This window comes from Cavia porcellus, unplaced genomic scaffold (assembly GCF_034190915.1).
Source record: "Cavia porcellus strain 051 isolate PalLab524CR breed Dunkin Hartley unplaced genomic scaffold, mCavPor4.1 scaffold_10, whole genome shotgun sequence".
Taxonomy (NCBI): Eukaryota; Metazoa; Chordata; class Mammalia; order Rodentia; family Caviidae; genus Cavia; species Cavia porcellus.
Window position 1 is genome coordinate 50056781 of NW_026947493.1, and position 24328 is coordinate 50081108.

The 24328-nt window shown below is 41.2% G+C and overlaps 2 protein-coding genes across 6 annotated transcripts in view; one reads left to right on the plus strand and one right to left on the minus strand.

Moving 5' to 3' along the window:
• Jph1 (junctophilin 1) overlaps positions 1-13665 on the minus strand; it is a 74942-nt gene extending 61277 nt beyond the window's left edge. For all 4 annotated transcript variants that reach the window (XM_063257470.1, XM_063257469.1, XM_013143770.2 and 1 more), the window contains exons 1-2: positions 13008-13665; positions 7095-7854 (exon numbers count right to left, since the gene is read on the minus strand). In XM_063257470.1, the coding sequence (XP_063113540.1) occupies positions 7095-7854; positions 13008-13386 (1139 nt within the window). In that variant the 5' untranslated portion in view covers positions 13387-13665. The remainder of the gene's footprint in view (positions 1-7094; positions 7855-13007) is intronic.
• A 281-nt stretch (positions 13666-13946) lies between these two features.
• Gdap1 (ganglioside induced differentiation associated protein 1) overlaps positions 13947-24328 on the plus strand; it is a 47649-nt gene continuing 37267 nt past the window's right edge. Inside the window, exon 1 of one of the 2 annotated variants that reach the window (XM_063257472.1) lies at positions 13947-13963. The gene's annotated coding sequence lies outside the window, so the exon portion shown is untranslated. Of the gene's footprint in view, positions 13964-14020; positions 14270-24328 lie in introns of those variants that run through there. The other variant, XM_063257471.1, reaches the window with a different exon arrangement.

Consider the following 24328-nt stretch of genomic DNA (forward strand, 5'->3'; position numbering starts at 1 on the left):
TTCTGTAGCCTTCACAGCCAGTTTTCACTAAGTAGATCTCCACTGTATTAAATATTGTTTCCTACCCCATTCTTACAACACTGAGCATCTTCCTCTTGTCCTCTTTGTTTAGTCAAAGTGGTCAGCCATACCTCTGTGATTCACATTTTAAAAAGTACATTGTTTTACAGATTACAAGTCTGGTTATCTGTGTGGCCCTCTCATTCATTATGGCTTAGGACTCTAATTTTCATTAAGTTTCTATTTGCTTGAACCCAGTTTTTAGTCATCAAACACATGCCCACCTTAATGCCTCAAGAGTTTCTGGATGGGCCTGGACTTGGGAGAACCAGAGGAAGAAGTCTGGAAAGAAAGATTGTTAGAAACTAGATATCTTCAGGTTTTACAAGGTTCTTAACACTGCATGTTCCCATGTTGTTGAGATAAGTGATGTAATATCAGAGCTGAAGGAGAAGGGCTGCCACTGAGTTTCTCTGTGTTCCCAAGTCACACCGCCTAGTACTACTGCAGCCAAGCCTAACCCTTTCCCTGGGGGTAAGACGAAGCTGCTCCTTGGGAGGTCATCTTTCTGGTTCCATCTGCTCCCTTCACACACCCACGTAGAGAGAATCCTCAGGGACTGTGCTTGGGTCCTGGGCAAACAAAAGCATGTCTTTCTTTAAACAGCCCAAAGACAAATTTAAGGAAGTCCAAGCTCCTTGATTTTTTTCCATGAGAAAAGGGTGTACTTTAGTAAAGAGGCAAAAAAAGTATTTAAAATTTTTGTGTCTAAGAGATGGTGTTCCACACTAACATACTTACACAATATGAAAGTAAAAGGTTTATTAGCTTATATTTTCTTCAGAATACTCCAACATAGTTTAGTACAGATACATATGCAATTTTTTTGCTCATTTTCTTTTCAGTCTTAAAAAATATATTTGCTTGTTGGCAGTACGTTGCCTCACAGCTCTGAGGCTGGAAATGGGGTGAATCTTGACACATATTATCTCTGCACAGGTGGCCTTGCTTGGTGGATTTCACTCTTTTCTTTTGCTTATCCTTATTTTTGATTCTCAAACATTCTCTTTTCCTTCATTCTATCTTTGCCTCCATTCCAGTCTGGCTTCTTAGTCTTCTATCAACTTTCACTTGGGAAAATGGTACTATCAGCAGCAGAACATTTTCTTAGACATTAACTGAGTATAGTGTATAGTGATTGTACCTAAACCCTCACTGAATCCTCAAAACCAGTCTGATGTGAAGGCTGAGGTGAGTATTAGCCTCTATTCCCAGTAAAACTTTCCTGAGTCTCAGATTCAATGTTTCAGCCACGCCTCTGGGATTTAACCAGAGACAAGTCAGTTAAAACATGTAGGAAGCAGGACCAACAGCCAAGGCACAGATATGAAGAACATAGATGGTACAACTATAGAAAAAAATTAATGATTTTGTGGCTGTAAATTCTCCCCTCTTTACCTATGTAACAGCTTTCTCATTAACTTAACAGGCATTAGAAAAAATTTACCTCCCTACAAAAATCATTGAACTAGTGACTGAAAAGGCACTACAGCCCCAAACAAACAAACAAACAAAAAATCATGAAAAAGGCAACCAATACTTGCTTTTAAAATTATATATGATCACTAACATTACAGAAAAGACATATAGCATATAAACTATCACTTTTGATTTGCAAAAGGTAAAGGGTATCCTTTTGTCTAACAGGATTCAAGAATTTCAAAGTCTTGGCTCTTTATGAAAACTTGGCAGAGAATGAGCTTTTTTCTAAAATCAGTAGTAGTGAGTTTACTTTGGATCCATAATGTGCATTGGCTCCTAGTTAACTTTTTAATTACTAACAAGTGAAGTGTGAACTAAGCCACATAATCTTGCAAAGGACTGTTCTATCTGTCCTAGACAACTTTATGTGTTAAATTGAATCATATCTGAGTTTAAGAAAAATGTCCTCTGAAAAGTGGCAGGACGAGGAAAACTTTCAAAAGGAAACAAAGAGAGCTAAACATTCAGCAAATTGGTTTTTGTTAGAAAACAATAAATTGTTATATTCTGACTTGTTATATACTTTGGTGATGTCAAATATTATTATAGAATAACTGGGGTTATTCTGGAGTGTTTCTGGAGTGTTTTATCTATAAGAGAATAGCTCACATGTTTTATCATTGGACCAGCTCAATACCTATGAAAAGTAGAGGTCACAGTGTGATTTAACTTGGAGCTCGACTCCCTAGCTGTACCTTGTAATAAGGTTGACTTAATGAAGGAAAAAATTACCTGTTACATGTGCCTGTGCACTTTCTGCATTTCCTTGACTATTACCAGACTGTAGCATGCTCAATTATGACAACTAAATTTCTCTCTTTAAATTATAGTTTATAAATGCCCAGCAAAACTGGATTAGAACCTCTGGAGGAGTTTACTCTCTAAGTGGTAAGAATTTAATTCACCATTCATCAAATATTTACTAGAGCCCTTACCGAGTCTTCTGACATAAAAAGGAACAAAGCCACCTTCCGGTGCAGAGCTGTCTTTCCTAATTCAGCTGCAATGAGATATATTCAACAAATACACTGACCTACGAGGGCAATTTAGATTAACCGAGGGATTGGTCTAGACTGAGAAGGATGGAAGTGAGGTGGGAGGGAGTGGGATTAGCGAAAGTGTCCATGAAGAGATCTCTTTTGCTCTCTCAACTAAATGCCTCTTTTTGAAATTCTTCTTACAGTATCATTCTCAGGAAGCTGTAACTTCTTTGAACACCTCACTTAAGGAATCACTGGAGCTAAGAGTTGACAGAAGAAACAGCGAGAAAATGAGAAACAGAATTGAAACCCCAGGAGTGACTGAGGGAATCACAGAAGGCAAGAGCTTGAGCACCTGAGAGGGAAGGGAAAAACCACAGGGTAGTGGGGTGACCTCAGTCAGAGCTTCAGACTCTGCCTTGGAATGAAAGATGCTCAGACTATACAAGATCACACAGTCCTTCAAGATCTAAGATTGGGGGGCTTCAGTCTCCTCTACCAAAATAGCCCCTGCCTGTTACATCTTTCTAGAAAGTAAATTCAGCATACTTGGGAACTCACTTTTTTGTTATAATGCTCTCAACAGCATTCCAGTGACCCCAAAAGAATCTGACTGGCAATGTGGATGAAGGAAAGGCTGAATGAAGGGCCTGGGCTTGGGACTGGCTTTGCTCGCCACAGTCCTTAAAGTCCCCCAGGGCTGCTGGCATCACAGAAGAAGTGTCCGTATTTCAGCTGCTGGCTAAGGCAGCCTCGGCGATGACTAGGCACACTTATTTCTTGAAATATTTAGAGCTGCTCTCCTATTTCTTGAACATTTATTGAAACTAAGGTTAGTTTCTCAGTCACAGGTGATGATTTCTACCTTCAACCAAGATGAGAAGGTCAAGAGTTTCATTAAATCTTATTGTACTTTTCAGTTCAGAGTACAAAACCCAAAGTCAAATTCTACTTGTTAGGAAATTATTAGCATCTTTCATAGCTTTGACTCTTCCAGTGCTAACCTGCTATAAACTACATACGTGTTCTTCTACCACTTAGTGTCTATCATCTACTAACTTATGCTCATATTCCCTGACCTGTAAGAATTAAGCTGGGATGTAAAACATGCCTTGGAAACTAGCCTCCCATGTTGACTGTGGAAACACCTCTCCCTCTTTCTTCAGAGAAGCAAAGCAAAAGAGATCTACCATATTTTCTTGAACCTCTGTGGGAATATGGCTGGTTCTGTGTTCTTGGTTTCCCTGAGGAGACATTATTGAGGGATACAATTATCATCCTCCAGAGCCAACTTGAGGGTTTGCTTAAGACAAAATAGGACAAAGGTTTCTCTGGGATGTAAGGAAACAGTCACTGAAGCACAAGAAATAGTAGTGCAGGGATTAATACTTTCTGGGAGGATATAGTGAGTGGTGATTGACTATTAACTGATCATCTCCCTTTCCTGTTAACTGACTAGTGATTTCCATAGCAGCAGGTACCGGGAGCCTCAGTTTCTAGGTCTTATTCTGCCAGGGAGTTTGAAGAAGTAACACTTTATGCTCTTAATTCTCCATTGTACTGTAGTTAAATAAAAAATACTGAGGTAGGGTTGCAGCTCAGTATAGAAACTTGCACCTAGCATGCACAAGGTCCTAGGTTCCAGCCTTAACACTGCAAAAACACCGTAACAACAATAGCACCCCTAGGGCGGTCAAGAAAGACGGCACAAATGCTGTAGCATTATAAAGAGCCACGGTTGATTACAGTAACATGGCTAGAAGTCATTGTCTTCAGGTTGTGATCTTTAAGCCTTAAAGAGTCTATTTTTAAAAACATTTAAAAAGACTGTGGAAATCTAAACTTAGAGCTATTATATAGGGGATATCAGCACTTCAGCTTTCTCCACAAACAAACTGCAAAACTGTATCTGTAGTATGCTAATGGAAAGAGGACTAAAAAAAGATGAAAATAAGTAAAATAGGTAAGTTTAATCAAATGTTTTTATTTTTAATCTTTTTCCTATTGTGTTGTCTGAATAGTTCATTTTTATTATAAGACTTAAGGTGGCCTGCCTGTTCAACCAATTTTTAAATGCACAATCTGGTATTGTTAACCATAGCCACAATGTTGTACAGATCTCTGGAACTCACTCATCTTGCATAGCCGTAACTTTACACCCCTTGACAGCAATTCCCTAGCCCCTGCCCCTCAGCACTTAACTACTATTTTACTGTTTCTGAGTTGGACTATTTCTGATATTTCATCTAAGTGGGATCATATAGTATTTATCCTTCTATGACTGGTTTATTGTACTGAGCATAATGAATTGTTTGTTAAATAGCAAAGTGAAACCTTCATGAAGTAGTTAGCTGGCTGAAAGTAGAAAGTTTTACAGATTTCCTGACTACAACTATGTAACACATCCTCCCCAACTACATGACATCACCCCTAAAAGTCTTTGAACAGAGAGAACTTTATGATACTAGTCCACTCAGAGACCATCTTGGCATCATAAACAGCCCCTTTTTGTTATCTAGTTCCTTCCAACTAAAACTAGTCATGAAAGTCAGTAACAAAAATAAGTCATTCCTAGAGTGTCCCGCACAGGTTTATCTTCTATCTGCTGAACTTTCAAGACTGAACTTGCCTGTGATATATTACTAAACTGAAATGTGAAAATAAAACGGAACAATCTAGGAATGAATTTAAAATTAGAGGCTAGAGACCAGCAAAAGGGAGAGTACTAGCTCTCAAAGTTTGCTGAGGGCTTGGGAAGCCAGCAAGATTAGATATGCCAAGTGACCTGTGTACAAAGCAAACTGAAAAGCACATAGATCTAATGCTTAGTGAACACAGAAATCTATGATCTAAAATAAAAGATGCTCAGCCAAGAAGCCAGGTGAGACCCTTCATGAAATCTGTTGACTACTAAGAAATATTCACTTTAAAATAGGATTCATTTGGGATGAAAAGTTAAGGACTTTTAACATACTACCTAACTAAAAATAATGTAAAAAACGTGCCCTTTTCTACTAAAATTAGTGTTGGAGATACTCAGAAGTGAAATAGGGGCATTGAAAAAAAAAAGAAACTCCAGATGTCTGAAAGAGTTAAATTGAGCCACATAAAATTGCCATTTTTTGGTATATCAAAATATCAGAAACTTCCTAAGTTCAACCAAAACATGTGGTGCTTGTTTAATTCAAAGCTAAGAATAAAACCAAAAGACATGCTAGTATTTTGTGGTTTCAGAGATGCCAATATGACAGAAGAGTATTATTGAAGCAGGAACAAGATTTTTAATATTCTATACCAAACTCACTCCTGAAGTCATACAAAACTCCAGTCAGCATCCACTTAAACAAGCTAAGAATAAAATTTGAATGTATTCATTTTTCTTTTTTTCTACCACATGACATCATCCCTAATAAAATTCTATTCCCAATAGATTTCACCATTCCTTTTGTTAAGTCCCTAAACTCTAGTGGTAAAATCTAGGCACAGGGCTGAGGATTTAGCTCAGCGGCATAAGCGCCTGCCTTGCAAGCAGGCAGTCGTGAGTTTGATCCCTGGTACCGATAAAAAGGAAAAAGACAAAATAAATAAATAAACAAACAAACAAACTGTCTCCAGAAGGATTTCGGTGAGGGGAGGGGAGACAAGCAAAATTCTAAACTGTGTATATAGACATAAAGGACATGAAATAGCTAAAAATGATAAAAAAAAGAAAAAAACCCCTCTAGGCTCAAGGTCCTTCTGCGCCCACATGCACCCCTCATCATTCTAATGTTCACCCGCTTTCTCCCTCTTACTCCAGCCCTCTCTATTGCTCTACTTTCCTTCAATCTTGGCACCAGGAGAGTCCCATCTGTCCATGTTAGGCTTTCCCCAACCCTTTCAATATACCAGTGATCTAATCTTTCCTGCACAGAATATGGTGATTTTTATAAGCTTGAGCCTCTGCCTTTCCCATGGAGAGCAGCTCTGTCGTTTTAAACAATATATGCCACATTTTGTCACGTAAGTTTCTACTTTGGCCATACCTAGATAGTGGCTTTCTCAAAATCAATTTCACCTAAAAGGCTTCAATAAACAGATGCTCGATTTTATAAATTGGGATTAATTTTTGGGAGAGGTTCTACAGATGTCCAATTTAATTATAAGAATAAAAATATGTATCAGTACTAGATATATTTCTGTGTGCAGGGATATTTTCTTTTTGGCACCAAAACAGAGCTTTCTATGATAATATTTTAAAACATCTTTCTTTGAAAAATGTAACTTTTTGGACTCAGGAAAATGGCCACAGAACAGTCTGAATGCCTATTCCAATGTTAACTTAAATATTAGGAAATTTAGAACAGTAAGGTAGCTCACTGCACCTTCAAATTTTCTGGCAAGAGCAAGTTTCAGAACAATGCAGGCACATTTCTGACTTTCTCCTACAATCATTTTCCACCTCTGATTATTTTGGAGGGAGGGCACATGTAGAAACCTACTTGCTGATGTCACCAGCAGAATGACAGACACAGCATTCCAACCTTTTGCAGGATCAGGCCTGGCAAACGCACCCGCCCTGTGTTTACATACCTTGAGTTGGCTATTTCCACTTTGGTTCTTGCCATGGTGGCTGCCCTTTGCGCGCCTTCAATCGCTCTGTCCACTTTCTCCCTAGTTTTTGTATTTCTTATTGGTATAAGCTGCTTCCTTATTCCACGGACCAGAATATTATTTTTGTACTTTCCTTCTTCTTTGGAGCCATCGGGAAACACAGTGCAGCCATATCCGTGCCTCTTATTGTTTGCCCACTCGCCTTCATACTTCATGCCATTGGAGCGCTCGCTGATGCCGAAGCCACTGCGCTTGTCGTTCTTCCATTCACCCATGTAGGTCTCCGTGGTGGTGGCGTCCACATGGTCTTCCACAGGGCAAAAATCACAGTCGACGTCCCCGAAGCTGATGGTGGAGTTGGCGTCGCTGGAGCTAATTCTACTCATGGCCGCGTCGCTGCGGACTGAGCTGCGCTTGCTGGAGATGGAAGACTTGGACTCGGACTTGCGGAGTTTCATGCTTCCCAGGAGGGACCCCCTGCGGAAGAGGCCACCCTTCTTCTTGCCCGAGAGCTCGGCGTCCGCGTGGAAGTTGAGCACGAAGCCGCCGCGGGTTCCCGCCGGGCTGTCGGCTGCGGCCGCTGCATCATGGAGCACGCTGCCGTTGCTCTGCTCGCTGCGCAGGGAGGCCAGCGAGGTGCGCAGCGGTGAGCGGATCACGGTGGCCATGCCGTAGGGCACGCTCTGGCGCACGCCGTAGCCGTGTCGCATGCCTCCAGCCCACTGGCCCTGGTAGGTACCTTAGGGAGACCACGAGAAAGCACAGCGTGAGTTGTGGCCCAGGGAGACATGGTGGCCTGCAAGCCTGGGTGCGCTGGGAGGGCGCAGAACACAGGGCGTGCAGGCCCCCGGTTAAAGAAATACATCACACTTGCACATCAACCTCAGGGGTTACTTTTTACCCATGTGTGAATCTTCATGCAGTGATTTTGGATATGTGGCTATACTGTACTTATTTAGGATTTCCCATTAGTAGTAGTCTAATTTTTGCTTTTCATTTAAACTTCATGCATGTTTCCACATGATAACACACATTCCCAATACAAAAACTGTCATCATTAGGAAACAGCTTTTTTCCCCCGTGAAATGAACCCATCAAAATTGCTTCTAATGAAGACAGTGAAAAAAAGACGAAATGAATTCTGTCAATTTCATTAATTTAGCTTAAAAATTCTCTACCAATGACTTGTAGGGGCTACTTCAGTATAACATCCTAACATGCACAAAGGCTTAAAATTATTGAATAGTTGTCAAATGGTATAGACTTAGATGTTCTATTGTGTTCAGCATGTGCTTTTTAGGATAGGGAAAACCCATTTAACACTTAGGACTGATATTTGGATTTGAATGAGGTAAGAGTGACCTGATTAATACAATTTTCTGTCCTGACTCTAGTAAATGGAAAAAAAAAGCAATTTAACATTATTGTACTTCCAAGAAAAAAGGTCCAGTTTTGTATATTACTTGCTAAATTTCTTCCTCCTGGCCATTTTCTTAATGAATTGTCCCCACATAGACTGCTGCGTTACGAATCACACCACTGACTGGAAGCACACTAAAAGCACAAAGAATTTCATAAAAAGGACCAAAATTGTTAAACTCAGATTTGTGCATCCTATGGTCTCAGTTTTTACAACCAGGCTTTACAGCTATGGTGGCTAACAAGAGTACACATTTTAGCTTTGAAATAACTGAGATAAAAACAGAGGAAACCTTTCCTGTCACTGTATGAACTTAAGCTCAGAGCAAAGATGTACTGAGTTTCAGGAATAGGGTATCTCTAATATAGCATTTATTTTAAGTTCTTCTAAATGTGTTTCAAAAACAATGCGCACAGATTTTGAAATAATCTTTAGAGGAGATGAAAGTTAAATTAGAGATTTCAGAATTTTCAAAGTTGAGGTAATTTCTTTAACTAAATGGAAATTTTATGTCGTTGCATTCCCCCAAAGTAGCTACCTGGAAATTTTAAAACGTAGTAACTTCTGTGTTATAACTCATGTCATTGGAAGTAAATCATGAATATGGTTTTATCTTAACCTTGTTCCATTTCTGATTATTTAGGTTTACTCTGCACTTTGCATATTATGTGAGCAAAAGCTTATTGCCAATGCATGGGATGCATTATATTCAATATATTGTGCAATCATGCACAGATTTCCAAAGCACAGGACATATCATTTTAAATATTCTGAATAATGCTAATGATTTTACATCACTGTGTAATAAACAAAAGCTAATTATTTCATTCCACTTTAAAAACTAAAATTTAATGGCTTTTGCATCGCATTGTGACAAATTCCAAATCAATTTTCTCTTTCTCTTCATTCGGGAGTATACCATAGAAACAGTGAAAAATAGAGTGACGGTGAGTGGAACTGTCACAGTCTGGATCTGGATCTAGTACTATGAATGTCATATTCTGAGTGGATATGAAGTCTTAATCTGATGTCTATGTACTTCTGAAGGGTTAGGTGGGTTAGGTGGTTATTTCTCAAGAGGATACACCCAAAAGGCTAAAGAGGTTATATCGAACATTTCAGGGTAAGAAGCTTCCTACTGAAGGTCAGCTATCACCAAACACTGCCACCTCAACAGAAATAGGAACTGAATTTTAGGAAATTTCAACTTTGATATTTCCCTTGTCTATACATAAAATTTAAACTCTAGGGTAAAAGGTATGCAGCCTGAATTAAACATATTAAAACAAACTACCTTATTTTTAATATTTTGCTCAGTTTGAAAGTGACATAATCAAACTCTTCTACAAACATAATGACAAATTTTGCTAGAACAATTTGTAAAGAAGCTGCTAGATATAAGTATTTACGCTTTTAAAACATGACCGTATCATCTTTCTTAAGTGTTTAACATTGATGGGAAATACATAGCTAGTTTTCTTAAACTGGTATTTCCAAAGTAAGACCAGTATTTAGCATTTCCAAAGTACTGTTTGAAAATCTAGGCTGTTAAAAGCAACAGCAATAATCAGAAAGTTTAAGTCTCTGCTTAACTTTCAGGCAGGGGGATGGAAAACAGCAACACCAGCCACATGCCTCTCCTATTGTGTTTAATTACAGTAGATAAAAGAATTCTTTTATGGCATTGCTAGAAACTAACTTATAGCCAAACAATAAGTAGTTTTTCTGAAATTTAAAATGTCTCATTCAGTCAATGAACATAGGGGAAAAAAGTATATTTATGAAGCAGGTGGGTTCCAACTTCTTGCTGTTCAAATAAAGTTGTAATTAGTTCCTCTTGATTCCTAAAATATAGATGCATATTTCACAAGTGTAAAACTTATTTTTTACAGGTTTTGTTTTGAGTTTTGTTCATCTGGGAGCTGACTTTTTAGATCTAGTCCCCTTAATTGCACACTCTTGTAATGGAAGGAATCCAATTCATAAGGAGTTTCAGATTTGGACTACTCTATGCCAATATATGCTACAAATTTATATGCTATATATTTTATATGCTATAAACTTGTTATGTGCAAAGTAGCTAATGAAACAATGGGTCTATTTTGATCATTTTATGACAAGCAAAAAAAAAAAAAAAAAAAAAAAAAAAACCAAAGTGCAGCGTATCAAAATTTGCACCAAAAATTTTGGGTACCAAGCCTCATCTTGCATGAGCATAGTACTTATTTATTCTTAATAGTCAGGGGGGTTCTATTCAGCAATACTTCACACACAAACCACTAATAAGATACAGTGATACTTCTCATATGGAATTACCATTTCTTTTCTCCTCTTCTAGCCTAATGTCACCACAAAAGACATGGAATCAGATTGTCCCTAAATCTGATTGTATGGACAGACGTGGTGGTATGCAGAATGCAAGCAAAAACAAGCTCACTCTTGAGTAAGACTAGGGAAAGTAATATCCCTTTCTGGCCAAAAATTTTGTTATGAAATAAGTCATAGCAGTGTATTTCCATTTAATGAGTAAGGAGAGTCTAATGAAGTGACACGAGGAAAAAACAAAAACAACAAAATTGACTAACAGAAAGTGGACATTCAAAAGTGATTTTAAATTTTCCTTCCTAATTGTAGCACATTAGTGGTTTTGAGGGGGGAGTAGAAAAAGAAAACCACAGTACTATGGTATTGCCAAATTTAAGACTTTTAAGAATTTTTAAGAATTCTAAAACAGAAGACAGATTATTCATAAAGACATTTTGAGGGCTTGAACATAGAGGCTTATACTGTGCTATATATATTTGGATCACTGGGTATAATGAATACTCTGAACCAAGAGATTTAATGAGTAGGAACTTCAGAAAGTTACTCTTTACTTTTAACACAGTATTTTTAACCTTCCAAACTAGCCATGATCTTAAAATATTATAAAATGCCTGCATTTAAATGAAAAAAAAATTTTTGCATTCCTTCCTTGAGCATGGAATTCTGTTGGACATTAGGGCTTCCAAGAAAAAATCACAAAATAGAACTGTCAGTGAAGGCACTTTATGCCCATTGAGATCATTTAATGGCCCTGATTAATACTAAATTTGAGATTCCAAACAGCCTACAAAAAAGTATTTAAGTTGTTTTTTTTTAACTCAACCATATCCTTTACTTATACTGTAGGACGAAAAGATGTCCTTTTTAGAAAATCCTACCCTTCTGCTGTTTTGCATTTGAAACACGGCCCAAGTGTTCTGAGTAAGTGAAGTGTACAAATTGTATAAGCTTTTATATAAGCAATGGAATAACTGGAGTTGCAGTGGGCTGGAGACACTCTTAATTGGATCCCTTTAATATCCTCCATCTCTGAGCAGCTTAATTCTAAAAGGTGACATCGCCTCTTACAATTCTTTTCAATTAAATATGATTATGTTTATTATCGAAAAATGTACTTGGCCAAAGCATAAGTCATTCATTTTTCTTAGCTTTGTATGCAAAGAAATTCATCAAGTTTTGACACCTGTTTCAATCATGTAATTTTTCTAATTAAAAAAGGAACTATTATACATACAAATTATTTTACAAATTTTGTGAACTACGAAAATAAGGTGATTTGTGTTCATAGCTAGGATTATCGTTTGGGTCATATACCTTAATGGAAGTCAATGATTCAGTACTATTTTCAGGAGCAAAGTACTATCGCTGCTAACTTAGCAACTACAGGAACAACATACTTTTCAATTGTATTTTTAAAAATACAGTTGCCCATTTCTAAAATGCTTTCCTATCTGTCCAAACAATAGCAGTTACGGCTGCTATTCTTTTAATTGAAAAGCAGTACTTTAAGGAACCAATGAAAATCGGAAACAGAAAACGGATTCTCTGAATCCCACCTGCATCAGGTGGTCTCTCTATGCCCATAACTAGGATATTTCCAAATGCACACTAAATAAGGTTCAGTTCCCCAACATCCTAGTTATGGGGTTCTGGCTTCTATCTTTAGGCTACTAGAGGACCAGAAGCGAAATCCGAGACTCCACGTGAAACTAACCCGGGGAACGGTGGCAACAGACCGGCAGCCTCAGAAGCCCAGAGCGTTCGCTCTAACTCCACTGGAGTGGCGATTTCAAACGCGGCCGGGAGAGGGAGGGATCAGGAACGTAATGTGACGGGCTCAAGTGACAGCGTCCTCTCTCCAACCCAACCCTCCCGGGCGGTGCTCCCTCCCGGTGGCAGCGCAGCGCTGGCCAGGTGTAGTCACGCCTCGCCCCCCCCCCCCGGTGTGGACACTGCCCGCTCCGAGAACCGGGTCAGGGCCAACCCTCTCGCCCCAGAGGCGACCCAAAGCCCCTCCGTAGGCAGGAGGCGCCCCCAGGTGTTTTGGCGGGTTTCCGGACATGTGCGCCTCGCGTCCTCCCCGCTTCCCCGCAGCCCGGGCAGAGCCCAGGGCACCGGCTCGCGGAGCCGCCTGCGACGCCGCTCACCTCCGTCCCCGTAGGTCTCCACGCCGTACCCGTCCTGCAGCCCGTTACTCCAGGTACCCTCGTAGCGGGCGGGGGTGCACAGGCTCTGCCGGACCCCGTAGCGCCCCTTAAAACCATGTGACCACTCCCCCCGGTACATCCACTTGCCCTTCGTCTCCACCCCCAGCCCGTGCCGCTTGCCCTGCGCCCAGTAGCCCTGGTAGGTGTTGCCGCTGGGCCAGGTGTAGCCTCCGACCACCTCGAAGCCGTGTGACCAGGAGCCGGAGTACTCGCCCTGGCCCTTGGGCCCCGTGCAGATGCCATGCCCGTGCGCCTTGCCCTCCTCCCAGCCGCCGCAGTAGGTGCCGCCATCGTCGAAGTCGAACCTTCCGCCCGTCATTCGGGGGGCAGCCCCGGCGCGCTCCCCGCGGGGGCACGGACGCGGGCAGAGCTGGGCACGGCAGGGTGTAGCTCGGGGGTGGGGGCCCGGCGGGCGAGCTCACGACTGCGTCCCGGGCAGCTCGCGCCGCCGCTCGGCTCCAGTCCGACGCCGCCCCCGTCCTCCCCTCCTCTTTCGCCGCCGCCACGGCCGCCTTTCTCCTCCTCCTCCTTCGCCGCCGCCGCCGCCCGGGCCAGCGCCGCGCGCGAGAGGACAGCCCGGGCTCCCGAGCGGACCTTCAGCTGCTCCCGCCCGCCCACGTGAGCCGGGCGCCGCCCCGCGCCCGCCCCTCGGCCCCTCGTCCCCTCCCCGGGCGGCGCTCCCGCCCCGCCGGCCCTGCCCCCAGCCCCGGGCGCCGCCGCGTCCCCGGAGGGCGCGCGTGTGTTCGCGCAGTGGGATGCGGGTGGGAGCGCGAGTGTGCCCGGGGACGCGCGACCATCTCGCACGTCGCTGAGGGCGCGGCTCCCCGCGTGTGTGGGCAGCTCGCGGGCGCCGGAGCCTCCTGTGTTTGGGGTTTTTCGGTTGTGGTTAAACTCCTGTAAGTGCAGCCACGTGTGTGATGAGGAAAACTCAGTGTGTGTTTGTCTGCATGGGGTTCGTAGTTGCATCCCCCCCTCCCCGCTCCGCGTTTCCAACTTGTGTACTGTTGCATTTGTCATGCTCAGCTGTCACCATGAATTAATAGCCTCCAAATATATGTATGCATGTGATATAAATCTGCGGCAGCCTAGATATAATTGTGCAGAATGTTCCTTTACACCTACCCATCTCAAAGCACAGTGTTTGCGTTTCTTTGAAGATACTGAGAAGAGCGGTGCAGTTTGGAAAAGCGCAGAGTACATTGGTTAGTGTTTTATTTGTGATAAGGAAGGGGAGGTGTTAAGTGTGTCTTTGGGGGAGCACGAATATTTCATTAGAGCTTGCTCCCCCTAATGCTTTATTTGTTGTCTTTACAACCTCAGAAATTCTCCAGCCTGATGTTGTATACTCAATAGGCACAGCCTGTGTATATCGTAGAAGTGCCTGGAATGGCCACCTGGTGCTTCTTCACTGGTATCCACGGTATAAGAAAGAAGAAATAGAAATTTTCAAAGAGGAAATAGCAAATAAAACACCTTGCTAAACTTACAAAGAGGTTGTGACCTATAAAACGATGGACAGGTGTCAGCTGATCCACTTTCCAGTGAAAACATGGTCTTGTTGAATTCACTTTAAACACCTCTCCTAAACTTTTTTTCCTCTTAGCCCTGAGCTGGGAATTGAACCCAAGCCTAATAATGTGTGAGATGCTTGCCACTCTACTAGTGAGGGATCCCTCCAGCTTCTAAACTTTTAAACCTCGAACTGACAATTTTTTGAATGGAAATACGTTGCCTTGCCTTTCCCTTTGTGCATTAGGTAATAAGTGGGGATATTGCGAGAGCAGTGGTAACCAATAATGAGAGATTTAGTAATAGACAAGTTGAATCACTCAGTATTGCCTCTCCTGAGAAGAGGTATTGATCTCAGCCATACCCTCAAAACATCCATAGTAGGGAGACCTTCTCCCAGCTTCCCAGCCTCTGAAGGAAACTGCCTCACAGTACAACCTTGTTCATTTCTTTAGACTGAGAAGCCTTGGATGACTGGGTGAACATCAGAGACTGCCAAAGATATCTCACTAGGTATTTAATAAGTAGATAAAAATATAAGGACAGGTGTCAGAAAGGCAGCAGAGGAAAAGTGGACTTTACTGCACAGAAAAGGAACTGAAATTAACCTTGATTGTGTCTCTCTCAGGACTGGAGCTTGTCTTTCCTACTTATCTATCTGAAAGACTGAAAGAAAAATTTCAGTTTACACTGAGCCAAATCACCAAAGAGAATTAGAAACCCTCATCCATGGCGCTGCCTGCAGAGTTGCCAGGAATAGTGCTTACCCTAGTGGCCTGAAATAATTAGGTGTCTCACTCAGCATCTTGTCCTGGACTGGGGATTGATTTAGGCCACTGGGAAAAGGAGGGCCCAGGGTTTGCAGCTGAGCCATAATACCTTTTCTCTGTTATGGGATACACCAGAATTAGAAACTGTGTAGTACCGTCCCATCTTTTCTGAGGTTCTGTTTAATAGAAGAAACTGTAGTTGCTCAAGCTAACATTTATTTTTCCTTTTTTTTTGTTTTCTGAGACAAAATCTTGCTATGTAGCTCAGGCTGGCTTCAAACTCACAGCAATCCTCCTGCCTCAGCCTCCTGAGTGCTGAGATTATGGGCATGTGCCACCACACCTGGTTTTTTTTTTTTTTTTCTCCTCTCTTTTTAAACTGGTTTTTGTCATAGAGGAGTTTTTGCCGTTTCCCCCCACCCCCTTTTGGATCCATCTATGTTTGTTAAGACTCATATAGGACTAAGTTTCTGTAAAGACTAAGGTCTTGGGGGCTGGGGATTTAGCTCAGCGGCATAAGCGCCTACCTTGCAAGCAGGCAGTTGTGAGTTCGATCCCCGGTACCAATAAAAAGGAAAAAGACAAAAAAAAGACTAAGGTCTTAGTGCCAGGGAATTAACTCAGTGGCATAAATGCCTGCCAGGCAAGAGCAAAGTAATGAATTTGATCCCCAGTAGCAAAAAAAAAAAAAAAAAAAAAAAAAAAAAAAAAAAAAAAGAAAAGACTAAGGTCTTGAAGCATTTATTTATTTACTTTCCTAATTAATTCTCATGCACATGAGTTTCCTGCGATATATAGCACTGAGCATGGTTCTAGCTTTGGTGGGGGTGTTTTGTCCATTTGTAGGGAAGGGCAAAGAGTAACACGTTGTATAGAGTGTGGCATGTTGGGTAAGATAACAGACATGGTCATTTGTTTCCTAATCTTTATCCTCTAGCTAGCCCTACTACATTTCTTCCTTAAAAAGAAACAATTAACAGGGAGAACCTTTGATCAGGTAGATATGTTCTGTCAATTTTAACAAAATTTACTCCTAACCTGACTCAGCCATTGATTCTTTATGGGAAAAAGCACTGAAATTTTGGTGTCTTACTGAGTAATTTTTGCCAAAGTAACCATACAAGTCATGCTTCCTTTAACCAGCTGCCATTTGGGTGGAGTGTTTCCCATCACACTGGTGTATCACTTAATGTATGTGTTCAGTTTCAATGGCCATGGCCAGAGAAGACCAGGGAAGAGAAGTCGGAGGAGCAGAGGTGTAGCCAGTGATGGCATGGCAGATAGCAGGCTGTGGAATCATGTTGTGCTTCAATAGGCAGGGTTAGTAATGTCCTTATTTTCCCTCTTACTCTGAACCTTTGCCCTGGATAAGGGGGAGTTGAATTTAGCTTTAAGAAGGGATTAGTAAGAAGAGAATGTGAATGTTGGTTTGACAGGTGGGATGGGGGAGGTCAGAGGAGCCCAGGGGCCAGCACCACTCTAGCAGTTGGTTTTCTTCCATGCTCAAAATCTAACTATTCTATGTTTCCGTTCTGAAACAAACAGCTACTTCAGGTGTAAAGTCATTAACGGGGTGTTTGAAAGAATATTTTACTTACAATTCAATGGTATTATATTTTTTGTTTGTTTGTTTTTTGGTACCGGAGATCGAACTCCAGACCTCGTGCGTGTCAGGCAGGCACTTGTGCTGCTGAGCTGAATTCCCAGCCCTATATTTTCTAAAATAAGATGCATTTAAAAACTTATTGATGACTTCATTTTATTTATGTATTAGATTTAATTGTTGAGAATGCATACTGAATTTATAAATGACCAAAATGTTAATCATGTATTTATTATTCAAAGGACATGAATTTAAAGACACATACAATTAAAACTATTTTGTTTATGATTCTAAATGATTACTACTGAACTTTTAAAATCAAATGATCAACATAATTTGAGTATTTGCAATAATCCAAGCATTCATAAAAATTTAAGAAATATGCCCATAAAAATACAGAAATTAAGAAATATGATTGTAGGGGCTGGGGATTTAGCTCAGCGGCATAAGCGCCTGCCTTGCAAGCAGGCAGTCGTGAGTTCGATCCCTGGTACTGATAAAAAGGAAAAAGACAAAAAAAAAAAAAAAAAAAGAAATATGATTGTAAGCTTCACTGCATGAAATCAGGAATCTAGGGGGGAAGTTCTAGATTTAATGTTATTCATATTTTTAAAGTAACTACAAGGTGCTAAATTCTTGGTATGTATTCATATAAGTTTCATCATAACTATGTGTGATCAGTAGTAGTATTATAACCATTTTAAAGAAGAAAAAATTAATGATTAGGATGTGTTTGTGCCCTGTTGTGGTATATTTAAACGTCCCCCCAAACCCTCATTCAGGCGCATGGAGGTGCAAAGCTTCATAGCATTTGTGATTGGTTCGTTGTCTAGCGTTGTCTAGGATTGGTGGTGTGAATGTTTCACCCACCCAGGGGTGGAGCCAGGATATGATGTAATGGCAGGAAGAAGGTGTGTCTCGCTCTCTTTTGCCAGTTCATGCTTTGCAGTTTGTGGCTGCCATGAACTACAGCCCCACCATGCCACCCTGCCATTGAGCCAACTGAGTATGGGCTGAAACCTCCAAGAGCTGTAAGAAATAAACCCTTCCTTCCTTCATTTTGGGTATCAGGTATTTGGTCTCAGTAAAGAGTCATTAAGACATGCCCACAATTATTCAAAGTAGAAATTGTTGAACTGGGATTCAAACTCAGGTCTGTGTGACCCTAAAGGAAGTTTTTTTGTTGTTTTTTTAAAGACAGGATCTATGTAGTTCAGGTTGGCCTTGAACTCAGTAATCCTCCTGCCTCAGCCACCTAAATGCTGGGATTATAAGCATGAGCCAACATGTCAGCAGAGAAGTTTTTATTACTGTTTTTTTTTTTTTTTTTTGATTGAGGGTGAGAGCACTTTGAGCACTTGCAAAGGGGAATAAGAAGGGAGTTGACAAAAAGAGATGATAAAGAAATTTTGTTTCCTATGATTTTACAATAGCTACAGTGCTTGCCTGGCAAGCGTGAGGTCATGAGTTTGATCCCCTGCCCTCCCAGGTGAATAGTAATGCTATTATCTGCAATTTAAAAACAAAATGAGGGGAAAAAGAGTAAATTGCAGAGTTGGGGAATATATAGTCCATTAGAAGACGATGATCCTGAAATATATCCCAGAGCTAGAACGATGCTACTTGCCAACATGTGTAAGGCCCTTGGTTCAGTCCCCAGTACCACATAACAAAAGCAACAACAAAAGCAAACAGACCCTCAGAAATAGACACAAGAGGAGACTATCAGTAGACAGTTGGGTAATAGACGTGAGAAATGAAGCATAAGTAAGCCGATGACAAAATAGCTCTCCTTTTTCTCTATTTGATAGTGCCTCTTTGAGACCTGAACAACTCACTTGTGCCACTGGTGGCCTACTTTTGTTGGCTTCTTTTCTAGGTCACTATCCCACCTTCTTCCCAGACCAGTGGCTCACCTACTCCTCTACAGTGTTCCCTGCCATTGTCCTTGAAAGCTTCATCCTGGCTTCAGAATCTGTTGCCTTTCTCTACTTCGTGATCTTAAAATTCACTTCCGCAAACACAATGTGAACCTTACTTTGATCCAGACATAGGTAACTTCTGAAAGCTGGAACTTGACAATTCAACTTTTTGACAGCATTCTCTCCCTCTATCCCTGAACAAACTATGAACTCTTATCAAAATCCCTAGTGTTTTGATGTCTTCTCTATCCTTTGGGCTCTTCCCTTCCCTGTGTGGAGGCCTTCCTGAGTCGTTTCCATCACTCTGTCCTTGGTACTCAGTTCCCTTTTCATAGTGACCTGTTGATGCATCTAGTCTGCCAGTCCCCAATTCTGAACTGTCACCACTTCTCATTCTTGCCCCTAAGAACTCCCACTGAGAGACAGTCACATTACCAATTGCTACTGCACCCAATTGTGTTTGCGAGTCTCTGGAGTTGCAAACTCCCACAGCATGGCAGATCTTTTCAGGCACCCTTTTGATGTTTTGGAGCCCCTGTCAGCTCCAGGTCTCTCACCCTCTGCAGAGTACCTTATGTTCTCCCTCACAGAGGAAGGAGGCAGCATACAGGGACACTCTCATTTGGTTTCCTCAGAATTTAGTATTAGTGTCAGCTTTTTGTCATGGTGTAACAAAATGAGAAAATCAACTTACAAGGAGAAAAGATTTGTTTTGACTTTGTTTGGGTTTCAGAAATTTCAGTCCATGGTTATTTGTCCCTGTGGCCCTTGGGCCTGCACAACGTCATGGTGAGAAGTATGGTGGAAGAAATGACTCACTTTGGGGTAGTCTGGGTACAAAGAGAGAGAAATGGGCAGGGGTTCCATTATTCTGATCAACCTAACTTCCTTTCCTTTGGTCCAGTCCACTAAAGGTTCCACCATTGCCCAGTAGTGCCATAAGTAGGGAACTAAATTTAGCGTATGGGTTTTTGGTGGACATTTAAGATCCAAACCATAACAACACTGTTCCTATTGTCTCCTCACAACCCTTCCCAGAGGAAAAAATACTGTTTTACTTTTCAAAGTCAGGTTGATTTTTTTTTTTTTCCTCTTTTAAATTTGCTTAATTTTTTTTTCTTCTAGGTGACATGTATGCCCTGGTATCCTCCATACGAGGCCTCCAGACAGGCCTAATCTTTAGGGCTTTGTCTTAGTTACATTCTCGTTGCTGGGACCCTCAAGTTAAAAGATGAGAGGCTGTTTTGGCTCATACTTTGTAGAGGTTTCATTTGTAGTCCATATTTGGCTGACTCCAAGACAGACATTTCAGAGGAACATAGCAAAGAAGAAAGAGCTCAAGGCATGGCAAGCAGGAAGGAGCAGAGATCAAGAGGAGAAGGATATATACCATTCCAGGCCATGCCCACAGTGACTCATCTCTTCTTCCCACAGACTTCACCATCCAACATCGCACCCAGCTAGAAACCAGTCAGTAGACTAAACCATTGATGAGTATCACACACTCACTTATCTAATTACCTCTCCAAAGTCCCACCTATGAGCACATGAGGCTTTTAGGGGACATCTAGTTATAAACTATAACAGTCCCCTTTCTCAAGCTCTTGATGTCTATTCTTGAAGCGGCTGACATTCTTACAGAATGTCTTTGAGCTTATTACAGTTCAGTCTTAGCTACATTTAATTCTCATAGCACTTAATCTGGACTTGGTTCTCTTTCACTTGTGTGGTGAAATTGCCCAACCACGAGTTTGACAGATGCAATGCCATCTCTTCAGTTCCTATCCTACCAGCAGCAACTGCAAATTTGACACCTGTGAGCATTCATCTTTTTGGCATCTGTGGATCCTATGTCTTTTGCTTTTCCGTTCCATCTTTCTCTCCCACCACTTCAGCTCTTTCATCTTCTGTTTCCTTAGTTTTAGGCTAGCTATTGTGTTACAGCCATTAGCTCTAAGGTACCAGAATGTTGTATAACTGCTAGATACATGTTGACTGGAGAATTAGGCAATCCTGCCTAGAGGCTAAGAATCTAATTTAGAAATGGGCTAATTCTTACATCAAAACACCAGCTGAGTCTTAAAGTCTCAAGGACATTACTTTGGTTTCTTTCATGATCTGTCCCTTGCAGCTCTCTGCCTGCTCTTCCTAGTGGGGAAAGCTCCACCTAGGTCTACAATGCACGTGTAGAGGGTTTCAGTAAAGTTCTAACAATATATAAAAGATAATGACAGATTAGAGTGAGACTCGATAAAAGAATAATAAGTTTGAAGATGCAGAGTGATTTGTAGGTTCATATTGAAGTACCGGAGGCAAACTATAAAATGTTTGTGTAAATGTGTACATGCATAAATATATGTGTATATTTAATTGTCAGATTTGGAGACAAGATTCAGACTTTACGTTTAGGTTCTCTCTAAAATAACTCTAAAAAGACATGACAAGGCCCTGGGGATTTAGCTCAGCGGCATAAGTACCTGCCTTGCAAGCAGGGGGTCATGAGTTTGATCCCCAGTACCGATAAAAAGGAAAAAAAAAAAAAAGAAACCAAAATAAAAGACATGACATGAGAAAGAAAAATAACAGAAAACAAGGAAAACAACTACAAGTAGCCAATAAAAGCCACGTGTTCTAAGAGTTCAGAGGATAGAATGATTTTTATAGACTGCTGTGGTTGAAGCTTTTCTTGGGAATCATTGGCATCTTGTTTAGCTGTTGAATATAGTGACCTTCCAGACATAATGGATTGCTCTTGAGCTGAAACACCCCACAGAGAGAAGGAATGAGAGGAATCCATGTCTGATTGTGACTACAGAAGAGACCTGCTACAAGAGGAATATACACAATCTGAGGAGACAAGACAAGGAGTTTATCTCTCTATTACTGCATTTAAAATTACAAAGCCTTGTTCTGAAGATATAACTGAAAAACAACTCGGTATTTGAAAAAGCTCACATAGGGGCATGGCATGGAAATAGAAAAGAATATTTGAGAGTGTTGCTATTGAGATATTAAAAGTTGTGAAATTGATGTGATAACCTTTCCATAAAGTGGCTGAACAAAAAAGGTGGCACACAATATTGTTGAAAGCACAACTAAGGAGTATGTTAACTAACTGACTCACAGCAGAAGGAAAGAAAAAAATCAATTATCAGGCAGTGAAAGAAATGTAAATTATAGTTAAGGAATGAATGGTTCCAAGAGCTTGGGAATGGGATTTGAAACAATAGTGAATATAAGTGCAGGCTTTCTTCAAACTGAATGACTGGGGATGTTTTATTTTTGCTGAGCATTGCAGCCCCCTCACCCCATCTGCATATCACTTCACCTTGCACATCTCAAAGCCCGTATAGGATTCTTCAGGTACTGGTTGCATTCCAAAGCCTAGAGCCTTCTTGCTTCTTTTATCATACTCCAGCATTTTTGTCATCTTATGCATTTTACTTATAACTTTCACATGACAACCACTTTTTTAAAACTTTCGGGACATCACGACTCTCTGTGGGGTGGCTATGGAGTCACAGACCTCCTTCAGGGAGTACTTGCAGCAGGAGGGCACTAGTAGCTAGCTTCCAGCTGCCATGGCTTCACATCTGCTGTAGTGCTCACATCACAGCCAGCCTCTGCCCAAGATGCATCCTCCGGAGTAAAAAGCAGATGACTGTATCTGTGTTCCTTAATGGAAGAAATGAAGCAGAGCACATAGTAAACTTCTGCAGTTTTACCACAGTTAGAAACCTCTCCAGTCGTAAGGCTGGGTAATGTGGAAGGAGGGCTTCCCGCTTTGAGAGGGCTCAGGACAGGACAGGGTTTTTCCCAGAGGCTCAGCCTATGATACAGGCAGCCTTGAGTATGATCAGGCAGATCCTATGGTGTTGGAGGCTTCAGTAGTAAGGAAAGATATGTAAAAACTCTGACAATCATGAGTAGAAGAACCACAATGCTGATTTATGGGGATCTTAAGCAAAGCCCTATCATCTGCAGTAGAAAATTATGTATCTTTTGAGAAACAGTTCTTTGTAAGTTACTTGTCCTTGCTTGAGAAGGAACACTGATCATAGAACCAACAGCCATTCATCCAGAATTTCCCAGTATGAGCTGGATTCTACTGAATCTACCATGACAAATTCAGGTAGACTGGAAGCAACCTATTATAAATTGGATATGGTATGTCCAGGACCAAGCTGAATAGGACAAAATGGCACATGAATCTGCAAGGATGGGTTGTCTAATCTCTCACATCCCTCACCAGGGTTGCATCAGAATCCTTCCCTAAGTTTTCACCTGTGTGCAGATTGAGGCTCCATACAATCATGTGTGGAAGGGAGAAAGGCTGTATTTGGTTTATGAATATACTGCTTGGAGGATGGAAAATGAATAGAGGCTGCATGTTAACCATACTCATGATTAGTCCTCAATATTTGTAGACAGAGAATATCTTTCCAGTGGACAGATCTATGAACAGTGAACTGGTCATTTATTTTATGTAAAAGGAAAAATGACCCAACATCTCAATACGTTCATATTTCTGGGCAGTGGTTAATAGCCTGGCCATCTGGTCAAAAACTTGGAAAGGAAAGAACTGGAGACTGGAAACATTAGGAGTCTAGGGAGGAGACATGTGGATAAAAGCATGGGACTGGACACAGAGTGAAGATTTTATGCTATATGCTAATGGCCTCCATGGAAGAGGTACTAGAGACCTAAATAAATTGGGCCAGTTGAGTAGCCTTCCTCATCAACCTTTGCAGCTCTGCATGGGTGCACAAGAATTCAGTGGTCTCAGTGGCAGAGATGGAGGCCAACAGCAAGGGCTTCTACCTATCAAATCCTGTTTATCCACTGCTGCTTCTGACTGTCCAACCTGTTGGCAACAGACTATTCTTCTAGAATACCAATCACCTTCTCAGTGGCAAGTTGATTATGCTCCCAGAAGAGCCAGTGATCCATCTTTACTCAAGAGACAACTATCCTCAGTACGTGTTTGTCTTTTCTTCCCAGAAAGCCTTAGCCGCTGCCACTACTATCCAGGGAAATATTATCAAATTCTGGGTCCACATTGCATGGGATTTTACACAATGTATATCTCATCAGAAAACTCACTTGATAGAGTAGGGAGTGCCAGAGTGAGCACTGATTATAGGTTCACTGATCTTATCACATTGTATTGCTACATACCTGTATTATCTGTGAAGAGCTGACTTCATGGAGTGATGGAATAATCTCCTGAAGGTACAGATAAAGTTCATTTTGCTGATGCCAACCTGCAGAAATGAGTGGTGTCTTTCAGGATGCAGTATGTATAACTAAACAATACTGCTATATAGCAGTATCTTTTTTTTTTTATTTAAGGAGAGAAGAAAAAAACAGTGAAAGGGTACAAGTTATACAGATTTACAGAAGAAAAAAAATGAACAGTAGGAAATCACTAGTTAATGGATTACATATTGCCATCTT